Source organism: Canis lupus, chromosome 27 (genome assembly GCF_003254725.2).
Source record: "Canis lupus dingo isolate Sandy chromosome 27, ASM325472v2, whole genome shotgun sequence".
NCBI lineage: Eukaryota > Metazoa > Chordata > Mammalia > Carnivora > Canidae > Canis > Canis lupus.
Genome location: NC_064269.1, coordinates 19,362,870 through 19,382,482, shown reverse-complemented (window position 1 = coordinate 19,382,482; position 19,613 = coordinate 19,362,870). Strand labels below are relative to the sequence as shown.

Here is a 19,613-nt window from a genome sequence, read left to right as displayed (position 1 = left end):
TAGAAATAAAGAAAAGATGCACTGTGGCAAAGTGAAAAACAGTATAAACCTAAGTAACTAAAATTACTTGGAATAAAAGTAAGGGAGACAAAAAGCTTTGGCTTTATAATTTACCTGTAGATTTTCTCTGTGTAATACAGACATTAACTGAAGAGAGAAATGTTAAACTATGACAGAAAACACAATTCCCTAAGATTGTGGCACATATTTCTCCAAATTTATTTGAGAGATAATTTTGTTTGGCCTTGGTCATAAATTAAGACCAAGTCATAGTGTGGATTGTAGATTTGAGGTTTTTTTTCTGAAATATTGAGAAGAAAGTTAATGACTCTGACTCTTTTGGTTTTCATATTAAATTAATTCTGGGTCCCTTGAAAATCGTTGTTAACAAAAGGAAAGTACATTTGTTATTGACACCAAAATGGGCAAAAAGAGTCATTAATTTTGCTGTTCTAGCAAAGTCCTGTAAAAGGACTCCAGGGCATACAGACACTTAAACTATGTCTGACGTTGGAAGCTCTTCATAATAGTTTATAACCACAGCCACTGTAATTTGGGGTTATGTTTCCCCCAAAGCCACAGACATTACAATCAGTGGTTAAATTTTCTTTAAGAAATTCAGCATTGCCACCTGACCCTTCTTTTAAAAAAGGAAATAGCATTTCTATTTTAGCTTAGCAGGCCAGATAATTTCACAACACTGAAATAATTTTTCTGTATTGACTTACTTAGTTTTGATTCATTAGTTTATTTTAAAATTTTTATTTATAAAACTTTGATAGCCGTAGTTAATTAAAGGTAAAATCTTAATTACATTTTTGTCAAAAGTATTGCACTTAGGTAGAAGTGAACACATAGTGCATCCAACTCACCTTCTCATCTCTCAAGACCCTTCCCTCCTACTCTACTTCCTATTTCATTCAATGAGGTAACAATCTACCAAGTTGCCCAAACCAGAGAACTGTGGATTTTCCTAAACTCTCCCTCTCTCATCTCTATTTTAACACCTTTTTAATCATTAAAACCTTTCCATTTTACCTGATAATAATCCTTAAGCATACACACCCCCTGCCTGCCTGCCTGCCTGCTCTCACTGACTTAGCTGCAGTTCTGATTGTTTACCTTGACCTCCTACATCGATATCTTTGCTTCCAGTTTTGTCCCCTTTCAATTTGGAATAAAAAATGAATGAGCTTTAAATTCTTCAGTGCCTCTGCAATAGCCTATAGAAACATTCAGGCTACTTGGTGTGAGCTATAAATCTTTCAGAACATAAAATATAAACTGTCAGCGACCTGGTCCCCCTACCTACTCAGTTCATCTTCTGCTATTCTGCTTCACAATTCATGCTTTTAGTACCAAACTGCTGGTCACATATCATGCTATTTGATGGTGTTGGGCCTTGAGTCATATTGTGCCTTCACCCTAGAATAACAATGGTTTCCTAACTTGCAGAATCTACTCTTATTTAATAACTTTGCTTTTTTTTAAATCCAAAAAAAACATCTTCTTATGTTTCTTAGTTTAACTGAAGTGTTCTCTCTTCTTCTTTGGCATTTAGTATATAACTATACCACTGCCCAGGCATATTATATTTAAAGGATTGATTTCTGTCTCTTCTCTACTAGATTTAAATACCCCAAATGTAGGAGCTGAGTCTTGAAAACTGCAATGGGTTATAAGATGGTAGAGAATCAACACTAGTTTAAAGAGACATGTTAATCTTTAAAAATGCACTTGATTTCCATCAACACAATTTGGGTCTTTTTAGAGTTTTGATTGCTTTTAAATGGAACATTTTACCAATAGTGGGGTCACCACAAATAGTGCTTTGGGTGCTATGAATCTTTAAAAAAAACATATTAATCAGATTGTCTTTTGAGTGTCAAACTGAGATTATTCTTATTATTCAAGGAAATAATATTCAAGGAGAAGAAAGCTTCATTAGCTTCAGCAAATGATTTCTTTGAACAGCTAGTATGGATTTGCTGTAAGGTGATGAGGGGGTGCATGAGTCCAAATAGAATTTTTAGGTAAAGTAGTATGCTCTCTTTCACTGGTCTGATGGAAGCATCACATTCATTTCTATATACATGTTTTAAGAGAAATATTTCCAAATCAGAATTGGATCATCTTAGACATTTATTGGTGTCTCCTCAGCATCAATTCCTTTCTTCCCAAAGTAATACTTTTTATTTCTTAGCCATATGGTTTAGGTGAGATTTAACCTACTTTCTAATTTAGACAAAAACCCTTATTTATTCAAGCTAATGATTATGTCCTACCCCTTTGTTAACAAGTCCTAAAAATTCATACATATTCTGAGTCCAGGCTAGAAGGCTCCATTTTGGAACTTCTTCTTCAGGTATATAAACACTGTCATTCACCTTGGGAAAATGGGAAAATCCTTGAAACTGTTATATAACCATCTTGGGACCATATGTGTAGAACTTTTATGAAAATGGATCCTACACCAAAGGCAGAGCTAAGAACTGGAGATGAAGAAATTTGCGTCCTTGATTACTTTGCTTGAACACTAAAGGAAGCTTACTCTTAGTTCTTTCATGTGAGGCTACAAATTTTTTTTGGCATTTCGTGAATTTTCTGTGATCAGAAGAATAATTGATTACCAGAATAAGTATGCTAAGAAGTAGGTGGGGTTAGATATGAGTCCTAGTTTGTGTTCATGTAACAATGCCTACTTTTTAAAAATGTATGAAGCTCCACTTTCAGATCTGTAAAGTGGGATTAATAATTAATTACAATTAGTTATTATAAATTATAAATACAGTTTTAATAAATATAAAATTTTATATTTATATTATTTATATATTATTTAAAGATAAATTATAATTATATAAAATAATTATAATTAATTAATAACCTGCTTTATAGAGTTGTGAGGCCCTCGGAAACATTTTTAAATGAAAACTGAGATAGATTTGTGAAACAACTTTAGAGACTATAAATGTCATGCAAAAAAGTACTGTGGTCAGACCAGTAACAGAGCAGAAAACCTTATCACAACTATAGAAGGAATTGGAGTATTTAGTTCAGAGAAGAGGAAAATAAAGCTATGGTAACATTTTTCACCTATTTGAAGGACAGTCATAAAATGAGGCTTTTTTCTATTTAACTCTGGGGGGACAGGTTAGAAGTAGGTAAAATAATTTTAGCTCAGCACAGTATAAAGCTAGCAAATCACAAGTTACATAGCAAAAAGGATAGCATTTTTAATCTAGGATTGTGAAGAATGGATTGAGTGGAAGATTGAAGAATGTATGCATTGCAAATATAATTTCTACTGTCATTTTCTTTTTGGTTTGGGATTTCAGTTTCTATTTTTGTATCATTATAGGTACATGGCAATTTCCAACTCCACAGACTTATACCTAGTTACTAATATTCTAGAAATTGGCCATTCTTAGTTACTGAAAATGCTCTTCCATTTTTATTTATTTTTATTTTATTTATTTATTTTAGATTTTTTATTTTATTTATTTGACAGAGAGATAGAAAGAGCCAGAGAGCACAAGTAGAGGCAATGGCAGAGGAAGATATAGAAGTAGGCTTCCCGCCGAGCAGGTTGCCCAACATGGGGCTTGATCCCAGGACCCCGTGATCATGACCTGAGCTAAAGGCAGATGCCTAACTGACTGAGACACCCAGGTGCCCTGAAAACGCTCTTTTAGCAATAATTACTGTAATACTCCCTTTAATCTATTTATATTGCCATTTTCTAAACATATAACTTAAGTATATACCTGGGTATACCTGCCTCTCAAACTGGTTCTGAGTATGAAATTAAAATACACATCACTATTTTGTTAACTTTAAATTCCAGAATCTTGCATTGTAAGTATCATTAACGAGTTTTATTGACCCAGCTGAAATTCACTCACTTACTTAGCATGGTATCTGGAACATAATATGTGGTAGTGTTGCACAGATGGCTGCTGCCATTTTGATATGTTATTATTACTATTATTATCCCTATGATTGCAACCATCTTAACCACCTCTGTCATTTTAACACCTAGCAGAGTGCTATGAATAATAAACAGTGAGTGAATGGATGTTTATTGTGATTATGTAACACTGTAGTTTCCAAAATGCATAAAGGTGCCCTGAGATGCTACAGTGAACTCACAAGGATGCTACAGGATATTTTAAATATTAGAGGGGAACACACAGATACTTGGGATCTTTTGAAAACCAGGTTAACTACTAGGTTGGGAGTACTGGTTTGTCTTACATTCCTTTCTAGTACATCATACTGTAGTGAAGTTGGGTTTCGGGGTTGCTGTGATAAAAAACAAGTACTATGCAAATATCCATGTGGAACAAGAAGTGAGAATGTCATTGTCTGATCTTATGCCAAGATGTAAGGAGCTGTGCAATTCCTGCTATGTACAAAATTACATGAATGAATTGGGGTTAGAGATAAGTAATATCTGAGTCAGATAAAATGAGTAAGTAATTTGGGTTAGAGATAAAATTCAAGTATTTGTATTTCAATTTTTGTATATCATCTTTTCAAATGGCTACTATGTCATGACCTTACGAGTTAGTAAATGAAACAATTAGATATTTCCACTGTGACAAAAATTATTGAGGTAGCAAGGGAGCTGTGAATTGAGAAACTTTGGGAAGCTTTCACCTAGGGTAAACCCACCATACAGGTGCTCTGAGGAAAACAAATATAAGCTACAGTACCTACGCTTAGTCGATTTTCTTTTACTGGGGAAACAAATTCACTCATTTATTGAAGATGAACTATGTATCTATACTCTGTGCCGGATACTATATTAGAGTTCTAGTCATAAAGAATATGAACTGTAGTAAATATAATCCCTGATTCCAAAGAGATCTCATTGATAAGATAGACAAGTAAAGCAGTTATTACAGTTATAAGGGTTTATCTTTTTAAAAGATTTTATTCATTTACTCATGACAGACACAGAGAGAGAGAGAGAGACACAGGCAGAGGGAGAAGCAGGCTCCATGCAGGGAGCCTGATGTGGGACTAGATCCCAGAACTCCAAAATCACGCCCTGGGCCGAAGGCGCTAAACTACTGAGCCACCCAGGGATCCCTACTGTTTTAAGTTATAGAGTGCTTTGAGATAGAAATATAGGGTGTCTCTGAGCACATACAAAGGGAGCTAACTCACCACCCTAGGAGAAGATGTGGGAGGTCTAGAGCATGCCAGGGATGTACAGATGATGATACTCAAACTAAATTGTGCTTAAGGAGTACGTCTGATCATCATAGGAGGAGGCTAAGGGGAAATCACTTCAACCAGAGAAAGATGGCATATCCAGGGAACTACATATCAAATACTTGCTATGTGCATGACCAATGGTAGTTTATGCAGAGATTAGAAACATGAATGAGACTCTGCCATTGTGTTCAAGGACCATATAATATACGAGGGAATATGGCAAATGCATAAATTGCTCCAGTGTGAGGAAGAATGAGATATATGACAAAGCTCATCTGTCTGAGGCATTTGATAGGAATTATGATAGTGGTTGTCTCTGGTAGATGAAAGCAAGAGAGAACTTTCTACGGTATATAGTCACTCTTTATCTTGATCTGGGAGTGGGTGAATGGGTGGAGATATATACACACACACACACACACACACACACACACACACACATATCCCCACCCCACTCCCTGTGGGATTTTTTAAAAATTATGTTTATTTAGCATATGTACACATAAAAGAGAAATCACCCTCTGATCCCACCCAGCAGAAAACATGCACAAACCCAACGTATACATGGAGGGAAAGGGCCCCAGCCCCAAGTTAGTGGTTGGGATGGTACAATCCTGGGAGTCCCAAGCCCCAGTCAGGAGAGGGCTGGCCTGAAATAGCAGGTAGACCCCCTGTTGCCAGCCCTAAAATAAGTGTGCACCATTGCCAAAGGTCTGTTTGATGCCCTCAAAGTAGTACCACTGCCAGCCCTGCTGTTGTGTCCTCTCTTCCTCAGGGGCAGGGATGCCTCTGCCCTCCATGCACAGCTCAGTCTCTCCATTCTTGTCAAGGAACGTCAAGGTGATGGTGGCAAAGTACCCTTCTGGCATATATATATATATATATGAAAATCCATTGAGCTGTACATACACTTAAGATTTGTGCATTTCACTATGTGTAAATTTTTTTAAAGCTAAGCACAAAAATATAATGCAGTCATTATTAAAATAGTTATTTACTTAAAAAACTGTGAGAAACATCTAAGGGGTACTTCAAAGGAAAATCATAATCTTAAATACATATATTAGAAAATAGGAAAGAATGGAAAAGAATGAGCTAACACCTAATTTACTAATACAGTTAAAAAAGAAAGAATAGGATGATCCAAAGAAAATAGAAAGAAATAATAAAGTTTCTAACAGAAATTTACAATATGTATTGAAAAGTTTCAAAATATTATCATTTTAAAAGGCATGTAATTCACAAATCTTTGACAAGATTGATGAAGAAGGATGTTTTTAATAAACATTGTCAGAGGAATGAATAAAGTGACCTAACATAAATGCAATACAAATTTTAAACATAATATAAATGACTTAGTACCAATCAGTTGTAAAGTTTAAATGAAATGAAAACTTATCAAGAAAAATATAAATTCTAGAACTGAAGCAAAAATTAGAAAGAGGAACAGTTTTATGGCTATAGAAGAAAGTATACTCTAAAAATATTCATGTATCTCTAAAAATAAATATAGATACACTTTTCCAGTAGATGATACTTAATTCATGCCCCCTGGAGTGTTGGCTGGACTTAGTTGTTCATGTCTAATGAATAAATTTTAGAAAGGGAAAAAATGTCAACTTTATACCAGAGAAACCTGGCAGATACCATGTTAACCAAATGACCAAGGTTAACACTGCCAGTGATAAATTACGTTTAAGGCCACATTCCCCTGATACAATATAATGAGAAGCATGCTTCATCTCTGTGGTATTCTTACCCCAAGTCATAACCCTAGTCTAACCATGAGAAAAAAAAGAGTTAAATCCAGATTTCTTCAAAATACCAGAAAAGTGCCCTTCAGAAGTGTCAATGTCCTTGGGTGCCTGGGTGGCTCAGTTGATTAAGCATCTGCCTTCAGCTCAGGTCATGATCTCGGGGTCCTGGGATCAAGCTCCCTGCTCAGCGGGAAGTCTTCTTCTCCTTCTTCCTTTGTGATCTCTCTCACTTTCTCTCAAATAAAGAAAGTCTTTTTCTTAAAAAAAAAAAAAAAAAAAAAATTTGTCAATGTCCTAATAAGGAAAGACCAGTAAGGAAAGACCAAGAAACTGTCAGTAATTAGAGACTAATGAGATATGGTGTCTGATTGCAATGTTTCACCGTGAATTAATCCTAGAACAGAAAAAAAGACATTAGTGGAAAACCTGATGAAATACAAATAAAATCTGTAATCTATTCGTTTTTATTGTGTGATTTCTTGTTAAATGTACCATAATGATGTAAGATGTTAATATTAGGGGAAGCTGGATGAAATGCATATGAGAACTCTTGTACTACCTTTGCAAGTTTCTGTAAATCTAAAATTATTTCAAAATAAAAAGTTTAATACATTTTTCCTAATACATATCTGGTTAAAAAGAGCAGACAGAATACTTATTTTTATCCACTCTCTTCTAAAACTCCACTGAAATAAAACTAGTGAAATAGAACCCTAAACTAGAAACTGAGAAGACTAGTATATATTGTAGAAACTCCTAAAGGCTTACTTGTTAGTGGCACTAGAAATTTCTGGAAGTGGGAATGAAGGTGAAGACTCAACTAGAAGAAAGTTTGAAAGTCTATTTAATAAGCAGCTAGGCCCTCATGTATTTTTTTTTCCACTTCTGACAGAAAACTGGAGTTAATTCTCTGGAAAAAATAAAATAAAATGTAGGGTCTCTGAACCAGGGATCACCAAAGTAAAGTGGACATGGGGTTGAGAGGACAACAAGGTAAAAAGTTTCATGCTACTTATGGAGAACCATAGCCATTTTTCCTATCACAGCTCTCAGAATGCTGACAACCAGACAGGAAATTGGAAGATTCTTTTCTGAGGAATTTAGACAGCCCAAGATAAAAGACCTAAATATATTGGTATCAGAAATTGCCCCAAGGAAACAACCCAGCCAGATTACTCTGCTATTAAGATCACAGTCCATAAACCACAACTGCAAGCACAGAGATGTTACTCAGCATTTTAGTGCTCTCTTCTTTAAACATGAGCAAATAGTCAAGTATGAACAGATAACTTCCCATGAAAAACAGGGACTAAAACAGATTCTGTAAAGTGTGGAAAAGTAAAACAACAAGAACAACAACAACAAAAACTATTATCAAGGTTCTTAAAGGTAAGAGAAGATTTTATGTCTATGAAACAAGAGGATGCTATTTTTAAGTGAAGTAAAAGATTAAAAAACTAAAATATAGAGAAAGTTTAAAAAAATGAAGTTTTAGAAGTCTTCCAGAAACAAGGATGTAAAAATACAAAGAAACAGAAAATAGGAGTGAAAAGAGTAGAAAATTAGCCAATGAACTTAGGAGGTTCATTAGCTGAATCAGAGGATTCTTGAAAATCAGAAAATAGAATGCAAGAAATAACATTTTAGTATTATTGTTATTAAAGTAAATCTCCCTAATTGAAGGACTCATGAGTTTCTAGATTGTAAGACCTGAGTTTCTAGATAGACCTATAACTAGGTTTGTCATGAAATTTTTAAGAAATGGGGATAAAGAATATGTGTAAAATTTCTTATAGAAGGAAAAGTTTATGCAATTGAGGCATCAGAATGTAATCAGACTTCTCAAAAACCTTTAAAATTGTAGAAATTTCCAAGCTAGAAATACACACTTAGCCAAACTATAAATTAAGTGTGAGGGTAGAATAAAGTAATTTTTCAGACAAAGGAAATATCAATGCTTTTATTTCCTGTGTGCCTTTTCTCAAGAATCTTCTGCAGGAGGTTCTCTTACAAAACAAGAAAGAATAATAGTATCCAGATAGCTGGAGTCACAGTTCAAGAGAGATACAGTGCATTTCCAGAAATATCCATGAGGGAGATCCAGAATAGACAGCTATGTAACAGACGTAGAGAACAACCAATCCCATTTGGAGATATGTACATGAGATATACCTCCCAGAAGATAAACATAATAGAATGTCTGGTATCTTTGAATATACTGAGAAGATATTTAGACAATTAGATAGGAATTTGGGAATCAGTTCATAATGCTATTTGCTCAGGCCAATATAATGTGGCTGCAATAACAGGATCATTTCTGACCCATGTCCTTAGAGAAATGGATCAAGAGACAATCGATAATATTATGTGGGTGCTTATATAACAAGAGAAAAAAACTTCACAAATTTTATTAAATAAATTCAAAATATAACTATTTTAATTAACTAATTAATTAATTATTTTAGAGAGAGAGCATGGGGAGGGGCAGAGTGAGAGAATTTTAAGCATATTCCCTGCAAAGCACAGAGCCTGGCTCGGGGTTCGATCTCAGGACCCTGAGATCATGACCTGAGCCGAAACCAAGGGTCAGACAATTAACCAACTGAGCCACCCAGGTGCCCCGATAATATTTTTTAATAATATTCATCTAGTGACAATAGAATTCTCTGTGGAGAGGATAGCATTTTGCTTCATTGTGGTTCAAAGTTATATACCCTATCATGAAAAATGGTTGCAAAGTTCATTAATGTTGATATGTTAAGAGATTCTATGTATTTCATCTTTAAAAATGCGTGAATTAGATACTATCAAATATTGGTATCAGTCAATGAGCATATTATTTTAATTGAGCAACATTTATAGAATTGGGTTATTCAATTTTATATTTTACTATCATTACAGTGTAGATTAATTACTTCCAATTGAAAGTTAGTTGAAAGTTTCTCAACTGCACAGTAAATGGATTTTGAAGTACAGACATTTTATTTGCATTTGCATCAATATCTGAAAAGTACTGATGGAACTACAGTTTGAACTCATAAATTTGTATAGAAATGGAAGTCTCACTTTTTTTAACTATAAGGCAACTTGACTCATGCTTCAAACACTCATTTTCTAAGGTACATTTTCACAACCACATGCAACATTTTTAATAATATAGAATTATTGAATATGCATACATTGTGTATAGAAAAAAAAGCACACAGTTGCCCCAGAGAACTTCTGATACTATGGTTTATAAGCCCGCAGACCAGAATTGAGTTGGTTGCTGAAATTTTTTCCATAATTTAACTGTGTTTTTAATCCTTCACTAAATTACACTGAAAAAGAACAAACAACTACAGATCATTTATTAGTTCATGATTCTATGATAACTGAAATGTATGGCAGCTTAAGAGATATTAAAACAACTATACTTTTAAGCAATAAGGAGAAATTAAAAGTCATATACAAAATGTCACATAAACTTTTAGCCCTAAATGATATTATTCATCATGATGTATTTAATTGTTACAGAATAGAAATGGATTCCAGTCATTCAGGTTTTTAAGAAATTAGTGTATAGAACTCTTTTCCTCATTTCAAAACTAGCTATATAATCATTTGTATATGACTTCCTGTATATATTTTTTATTACATATATTTTAGATAATATTTAAAATATGAGAAACATAACTGATATATTTGAACAAATCATAACATATATGAAAATGGATGTTTTTCCCTCAAAACTATTTACCATACATCAGTGTTTCTCAACTGGAGGCAATTTAGTGAGTAGATGCCAGATATGCTGCTTTTCACAGGACATCCCCCCACAGCTCCCAGGAAAGAATTGTCAATAGTGCTGAGGTTGAGAAAACTGCCTTCGAGAATACCATGTTCCAGTGATGTAGCCATTACTTAAATATTCTGGAAAATACTCTTTATAATAAATTGCCTATTTGAATATACTCATTGGCGACAAATCTTTATTCTTTGTGAGGTGTATTTTATTTTAGACTAATTCTCATGTCTCGTAGGGAATTCAACAAAACAGGCAGATATTCACAGGCACTTTGTATAAATGCACTTAAAATTCACTAATTATTTCCAACTAATTCAGAATTTGGTCTGGTTACAAATTAGATGGCGTAAACTTTACTTTTGTAGTATATTCAAAGAATTTATTTGTTGGCAAGTATTTTAAGGATGGATTTCACAACCTCGACTGTCAACTGACTCCCAGCTGGAGAGGAAAATTGAATTAAGAGAAGCTTTTTATGAAAATGGTTATCAGCTCAAAAAGGAAAGAGGATTGAGCAGATAATAAACTCTCAGCCCCTCAAAAGCCAATGGAAGAACAGATTACTAATTCTTCATGTTTTTTTCTGCATATACCCTTTTTATTTAAATTGATGTTTTGCTTTCAACCAAACAAGTCAAATTTACTGATTTGACCCTTGCTAGTTAAACATTCGATTGATATTTAATGTGCTGTGGATTTGTCTTTAACATTTAGATAATCCAGGTCTACAGTTCTTATCTGCAGTTCTAAAATTTCAAAAACCCTGAAAACTAAGGATTTTATACCTCAGCTGTTGACAAAACCTGACCTGAACCGATATGAAGCTTTTTATACTTTTAATTTACCCACATAGTATGAATGTTCAGACTCTCTACTACAGAACTATTAATATGTTGTATTTCAGGGGGCTTAGTAATATTTTACGCCTTTCCAAAATATGAAAATTTTCAAATTTCAAATTAGTGTGAAACCAGTAAGAAATATAATAGTAGATTATTTTATTTTAAATAATTTAATTTGTTCTCATTTTTGTCTTTGAACATTTATCATAGGTTTTCACATCAATCTCCCCAAATAATTAGGGAAACAACTTAGTACTCTGTTTTATCAATGGAACTAAATCTTAATGTATTCAGTGACTGAAGATAAAATAGTAAGCATTTTCAAAGTTACCACCATATAGGGATTTGCAGATTTGTGGCTTCAATTTATTTTAGGAAAGGAATTTTCTATTTTAGGAAAAGAATCCAAAAAACTATGAGCATAGCCATATTAAAGTAGGAAGAGGAGATATGATCAGGCAAATGATAAAAGATGATATGTATGTTGCTAATATTTCTATGAAACATGTTGAATATCACATAATCTTTTTAAAATACAGAATCAAATAAGATGTCATTCTCCCTCAAATAAGCAAAGGCTTTAAAAACTAATAGGACTGAATATAATCAAGGATGTAAGAAAACAGCCATTTCTATGGGCTGCTTATTGAAAAAATAATGTGTGCAAAAGGTCAGAAGCCTTAACAGGACCAAAAATTATATCCTTTGGCCGAAATGATTCTACTTCTTGATTCATTGTACAGAGATACCTAACATGCACCAAAAATCTATATATGGATCCTCATCACTGCTTTATTTTATTAAAAACAACCAAAATCCACATGAGTAAGGATTGATAGAATAAATTCTTACATATCCCTGTAACAGAATGTAAATCATATTATGAAGGAATGTATATCACATTTAAATATTCAAAATATATTTTAAGTGTAAAATGTCAGTTAGAAAATAGTATGTACAGTTTGAGCCTCACTCTTTATACCTGAGTGTGAAGATGTGTGTGTTTATGTTGTTTTTTCATAATTTTCTATATTTTCAAATTTTCAACAGTAAGTATATTCACAGTAGGAAATTCTTAATATTATTATTTTGTATTTCCTGGGTTATACACACATATCTAAAATTAATTGGGAAAAACTGAACAAAAACCAGCATACACTACAAAATGAAGAGTCCTCAAGAATAATAAAATGAAACAAATACTCCTGCAAAATTTCAAGGCATTTTCCCAACTGATGGCCTGTGAAAGAAGGATGCTACCTATATAGATAAGTACAAGTTAAAGAAGTTTACTTTGTGGCATTCGTCCACTCCATGATACATTATTTTAGCATTATTTTACTTTCTGAAAAGTGTTCTACTTCTTTTTCAGAATTTTAGCCTTTTTTCTCATCTGAATTTCTGAAATCTCCAAGTACTTGATTGCAATTTCAGCAAAATAGGAAGTACCACTTTTCTCCCCAGATTCTCATTTCAAATATTAGCACAGAGGGTGGAATTTTTACCTCTTATTCATGTGTCCAGCTCTCAACAACTTAACCTGGCAGAAGGACCAAACTAGCTGTAAATCTTCACCCAGACCACACTTGATTACTGTATGATGGGAAAATTAAACGTGAATAAAACAGCTAGAGCATTAGGGTGTTCTTGGAAGAATAAACACAAGTTGGAAGTCTTATGTGGATAGTGCAAAGTACAGGAAGGCAATCAATCATGTAAACATCAAATGAAAGGTTGGTAAGGAAGCCATTGGAGTCTGTCAGTCGCTCCCTGCAATAAATGGCTTATTCCATTTCTTTTCCCTTTCAGTTTAGAAAAATGAATCCTGTGGAATCTCTAACATCCTAAAAGATTTTGTAAATTCTTATTACTGTTTAAAGATACACTTTCAACGGAATGAGTATAACCCATTGCAGAGAAACTTTAGTTTATATGAAACGGACACAAACATGTCATAGTGCATACCTCGCTGACTGTTTTTCCTCCTCCCACAAACAGGAAACTGTTAAGGCAGCAATAATAGAAGAGCAGAAGCGAAGTGAAAAGGCTGTGGAAGAGGCAGTGAAGAGAACAAGAGACGAATTGATAGAGTATGTAAAAGAACAGAAAAGAGTAAGTATCCCCTGAAGGGTTTTAATTTGTGCTTCCATAAGCTGAAACATTGGCTTTCATACAATAACATGACATTTTAAAATATTTAAAATGTCCTTTGTCATCTAATTTAAGAATCTGAGATTCTTTTTCTGATATAATTATATATTCTGATAGTTACATCTTTAAACATAAATTCCATCTGTCAACAAAAGCAGCACGAATAACTTCTTGTTAGACTCTTAGAAATGACCTCTAGCATTTCCAACTTAAATTACCTCATGAAGAAAGTAGACAGTTTTAGAAATTTAGATTTTTTGCCATAAGTTTGTTAATTTCTTACACTGTTTGTTGAAATTTGCATACACCCTTTAGGCCTTCTGACTGTGTTAACACCACTGTGGTTCTAGTAGACTTCAGTACAGTTACCAAGTTAAGGTTCTTCTGTCATTGTTCCATTTTGGAAACATAATTCAGAATATGCTTCAAAGAATTCAGACTACATATTGAAGCTTTACAAAATAAATGTCACTTTGGTACAATGTGTGACTTATTGTAAAGGTGTGAGTGGCTGAAGATCATAGGTCAAACTTAATTTGTAGTCCTTTCAACAAATCTTTAGTTTCAAGTAACAGCTAAGATAAGAAACACATAAGATGTCTAATGTAATCTCTGTAATAAACGTATTCTAATATAGCACATAATAAGTAATATAAATTTTCTATATACAGTGTTTTGTGTTTTATTTATATGCTTGGTACAACATGTCATATATTATAGAAGTAATATATTTAAGGATTATATAATATATTAGGTATAAATATATACACATATAGCATTTACCATGTGTGATATATAATATAACATATTAATAAAAATATAAATAAAGCATAAAACTGTGTATATGAGGAAATTTGACGTGATTTCTAAACTTAATTGGTGGTCAAAATGGCAAAATAAATAGAAAATGTAAGATTATCTTTCAGTTGGCAGTTAAGTAGAAGGCTAGGAGTTCAGTAAAAGCACATGACAGCAGCTTAATCCCACTCTTAATTTGAAGTCAAATTTGTAATGATACAGAGAAAATTCTCACCCCTCCATAGCTGACATTAGGTTTCAACAAAGGAGAATTTGTCAGTACAATAATTACCCATTCACAGAAGCATTTTGTGTGGGGTTAAATTTTTGTGCATGTTATCCAGGTGTTTTTAAAAGCAGTTTCACCGAAATAAATTCCTGATATGTGCCTAACCTTCTGAAGAGAAAACTTTGAGCCAAAAATAGTCAACTGGCTTTTCAGAAAGTGATATATTCTCAGAAAACTGCTATTTCCATATGTATCCCCAAAATGCTTATTTTCAATAGTCTGATTTAAAAGTAGTCATGCAGCAAAGGAATTATAGATGCTTTCCACATATGTACAGCAACTGCAGTAGTGAAAGAACATAGACTTCAAATAAATTAAGATGTCTTACGGGTGTATCCATTTTTACCAAGTTTTCTTAATATATGACCAATTCTTACTTGAGCCCTAAATCTGAACACGAGATTATAGAACAAAGCAAGCCTTTCATAACATTTTAGATTAGTATTTTTAATTAAAATGGAAAAGTTTTTTCTTAAAAAATTCAAAATTCTTTACTTTCCCATCAAAATGAGTCATGCGGCTGCCATAACAAATGTTTAAAATGAGAGCAAGAAATACCCTTCTAGGATTTATCTGGTTCCTTTGTGAGCAAATTAAACCTTGAAGAGAACTGACAATGAACTCCACCAATTTAATCTGTGTGTTCTCACAAATCCTATTAAAGAATTAGTATTCATTTGTATTAGGCCAAAGTTCTCACATGTAGAAACATTTATTAAATAACAACAACAAAATCATGATAACATTTGGTTCTATTTGCAGAAGTTCCACTTCTTTATGCTTATTCTTGTATATGGTAAGGAGAATAAATTTAATATCGACCTTACAGAATAGTTACTAATAATAAATGTATGATAAAATAGGACAGCTAAAATAAGGACTCAATGATATGTGCTATGACTTTTATCATTTTCACTGCACTATTGGCGGGGGCGGGGGGGAAGCAGAAACTCCTAGTAGCGTTATTTTTTGCTAATGAAAAATGTGCTTTTCAGATTAATATTTGACATTCTCCTTCTGAAGTTTATAGTGTGATTCTACAAGTTTATTCCAGAAGATTAGAACTGATTTAATCAGTATACTAGTAGGAAGTTTATTACTTCCACTTAGAGGTTTGGGAGTTATTTTTATATCACATAGTGGAATACTTTCAATATTTGAATGTTTCCATCTCTTCAAACAGAAAAGCCATAAAAAAGGAAAACAGAGAAAATATCTGAAATGGAGCACCAACTAATTACTAGACCTCTTTTTTATAGAACTTTTAAAAAATTTAGATTCTCTATATTCTTCTTCTTTCCAAAACTGGATTTTAGTATTTCAAGTTAATTTGTATGAATATCTTTGGGCTTGGAAATTTTTCACAAAAAATAAGATATCTCATAGCTTATAAAGTCATAGTTAGAAGAAACAAAAGTTTTTTAGCAAATTCATAATCTTCTTGTCTCTTTCCAAAAGACTAAATTAGGGCAACTCATCTCTACTTCTTCCTTTGTAAGATGGATTTCTATTTGCATCAGAGAAGAACAGTTTTCCAGAACAAGAATTTTCCTTTCTCCTCTCCAGCTTTTTTTAACTAGAGAGTCAACTTGAGATTTTCAGCGTTAGACACCTCAAAAGCCCTATAGACCTTGGTTCCAACTGGGCTTATATTCCAGTCTGTGAAGTAATCTTCCCCTTTTGAAGTGTTCAGAAATCTTTGAAGGAAGAAGTCTAATGTTGTGTTAGTTCCTGTCTTTATATGTCTATTGTCCTAAACAATTTTTCCTTTGACATCATCTTACCCTTACCAAGTTCACTAAAAGGCTGAAATGAAGACTCTTTTCCTTACATCTTCCCCTTTAGTCTTTTACTTTTAAAAGATAGGGAAACAGAATGAAAAATCCAAATGTTTAACTTTGCAAATAACTTATAACTTGCTCTACAGTATAAGATGCATTAGAATCATAGATCCCCATAAAGGATGACATTGCCTTTTCTGTGTGTCTGCAGTCAAGTTTTTAATCAATTGTCCAGTCCTTTTAAGTATTAAAATTATATGAAGAATTAGAATTAAAATTACACAAGAATTAGAATTTTACTGAGAAAATATTTTGCTTTTAAATGCCATTTACCAGTTATCCTTAAATCAAAAGAGATACTACCAAATTTTATAAGTACTACTTATCCATCTAATCTAAACATCTTCAATAAGACAAAGGGGCTATCTATACATGTACTAATTAAGTGAATTATAATTTACACTGAAATTCCATACTAAATTATTTACTAAGTTGGATACATAGTACTTATATTGTTAGTCCAAGTCATAATAATAACCAAAAATTTAAGATGGAATCAAAATATCCAAACGAAGAGAGCTTTTTAAATGATCAACCAGAAAGATAATTCAAATTAACAATGGATTTGTTCGTGATAAAAATGACCTCCTTTTAAGTATTCTAAGTAATAGAGTTTTTTAATCCTCTGTAAAATCTATATTGTTAAGCCTAGAAAAAGATTGTTATTATGTTGAATTCACAGTTAACATGGAATTGAAAAACTAGTGTTTTGTAGCCTCAACTATAATAAATTTTCCATTAGTTTATAAAAATTGTCTTTTTTTAAAGATATATTTATTTATTTTAAATGACTATTTTTTAAAAAAACATTTTATTTATTTATTCATGAGAGACACACAGAGAGAGAGAGGCAGAGACAGAGGCAGAGGGAGAAACAAGCTCCATGCAGGGAGCCCGATGAGGGACTCGATCCCAGGACCACAGGTTCACAACCGGAGCCAAAGGCAGATAGATGCTCAACTGCTGAGCCATCCAGATGTCCCTTATTTATTTGTTTATTTATTTATTTGAGAGAGAGAGAGAGCACATGTGAGCGGCAGGTGGTGGGTGGGTGGTGATGGTGTGATGGAGAGAGTGAGAGAATTTCTAGCATGCACCCTACTGAGCATGGGGCTCCATCTTAGGATCCTGAGATTGTGACCTGAGCTGAAATCAAGAGTCTGATAGTTAAACAACTGAGCCATCCAGATTCCCCTAAAATTGTCCAATTTTTTAATAAATTTAGAAAACTTCACTATAATTTATACAACAGTAAAGACAAGGTAAATAGGAAAATCTGAAAAGATTTTAAAATAAATTTATCCGTGAGTCAGCTACATATCTTTAAGTAAGTATAGTGATTTGCATTAGGAAGGCCATAACTGTATTTCATTAAAATTTACATTTTGGTCCACACTCTATTGAATCATGATAAATTCTACATAAGAGATTGCAAACAATAGCCCATGGGTCAAATCTGGTTTGCTACTTGTTTTTGTAAATAAAATTTTATTGAAACACACAGCCATACCCATTCATTATGTATCATTTTTAGCTGGTTTCATGTTGCAACAGCTGGGTGTATCAGGACCATATAATGTAAAATATTTACCACCTGACACTTTATAGAGAAACGCTTATCAACTTATATTCTAGGCCATCAAAACCATTTTGTGGAGAAAATTTCTTCCTTTCAGACCTTTAAAATATTTATTTTTTCATTATGCCTCATTATAACTAGACAATTGAAATTCCATAGGTGCCATTCTGGAAAAGATTTTTCTCTTGATATTAATTACCAGATAAGGTATTATTATAATATATTCCATCTTGTGATTAGTGGCATAAACTGTATTTTAAGCTAAGGGAGATTATAGAAAAATGAGATAGGAAAGACCACATCCCTTGACACTTCCCTAGAGAGGAAGAATTTGTGGTTTATAATGACCTATGGCCCTTGGATTAGAATGGAGTGTTCCAACCCATCCCACAAGTTAAGACTGTTACACATGAGCTTGCTATGAGGGAGGAAGTGTGAATAACATTCAGCAAGCAACAACTACTCACAGCCAAGCAGTGATTCCTAAAAAATAAAATCTTGTCCAAATGTAATAAAAGATTATTTTTTTTTCCTCTTAAGAACCAGAATTATGGCCTGTGTTTTCTAAATCACCTCCAGGAAAATAATCTTCACTTTAGAGGATCCTTTTAATTTAGATCTTTAGTGAAGACTAAGAAGCAATTATCTTCACTTCAGAGTTTCTGTGATCAAGGCATTGTCAGAATTTCTTAATTTTAAAAGGACTTTTTTAGTCCAGTTTTGCTACATATTCTTGAGTATTTGCATCTCAAACTAATTATTAAAAGGTGGTATTTGGCCAAAATGAACTCTCTGATCAATTCAACAGTCACTTGAATTAAACATGATTTCAAGACAGTTATTTAATATCTTACAGTGCCTTACTTTTCTCCTCTTAATATTATGGAAGTTGTACTGTCTGATCTCTAATATCTCTTATGGTTCTAAAGTCTATAAACACTATGCATAACATTTTCCTTGACAACTGATAAATCATTTGAGGGGTTTTGAATCCATGGCATAAAATTAGTTGCATCATACTAGTTCTTTTATACATTATTTATGCATTAGTGTGGAAAATTACACTTTCTGACATTCCCCAGCCTTCTGCCTCATTTTCATTCTAATTAATTGGCCTAATTAATTTCTACTCATTCTGGGGCAGGCTGCATATTGCCTATGCAAGAAGCATCTGCCCTTCTAACTTTTGATTTGGGTTTCATATAAGAAGATACTTTTATCTGACCAAGGCATATTAAAATGAATATATCCTCTCATGTGCTTGTTGTCCTTTCATTCTTACCTCATTTTTTGATGCCAAAGGAATTAAACCTACTCTACACCACCTGTATTTCAAGTTAACCCAT

General features: G+C 33.1%; 1 protein-coding gene across 8 annotated transcripts in view; it reads left to right on the top strand.

The window, feature by feature from the left end:
• CCDC91 (coiled-coil domain containing 91) overlaps positions 1-19,613 on the top strand; it is a 332,348-nt gene that overhangs the window by 263,403 nt on the left and 49,332 nt on the right. For all 8 annotated transcript variants that reach the window (XR_003140462.3, XR_007406415.1, XR_007406414.1 and 5 more), the window contains one exon: positions 13,608-13,721. Coding sequence is in view for 5 of the 8 variants with exons in the window: in XM_049102557.1 (XP_048958514.1) it covers positions 13,608-13,721 (114 nt within the window). In the remaining 3 variants the exon portion in view is untranslated. The remainder of the gene's footprint in view (positions 1-13,607; positions 13,722-19,613) is intronic.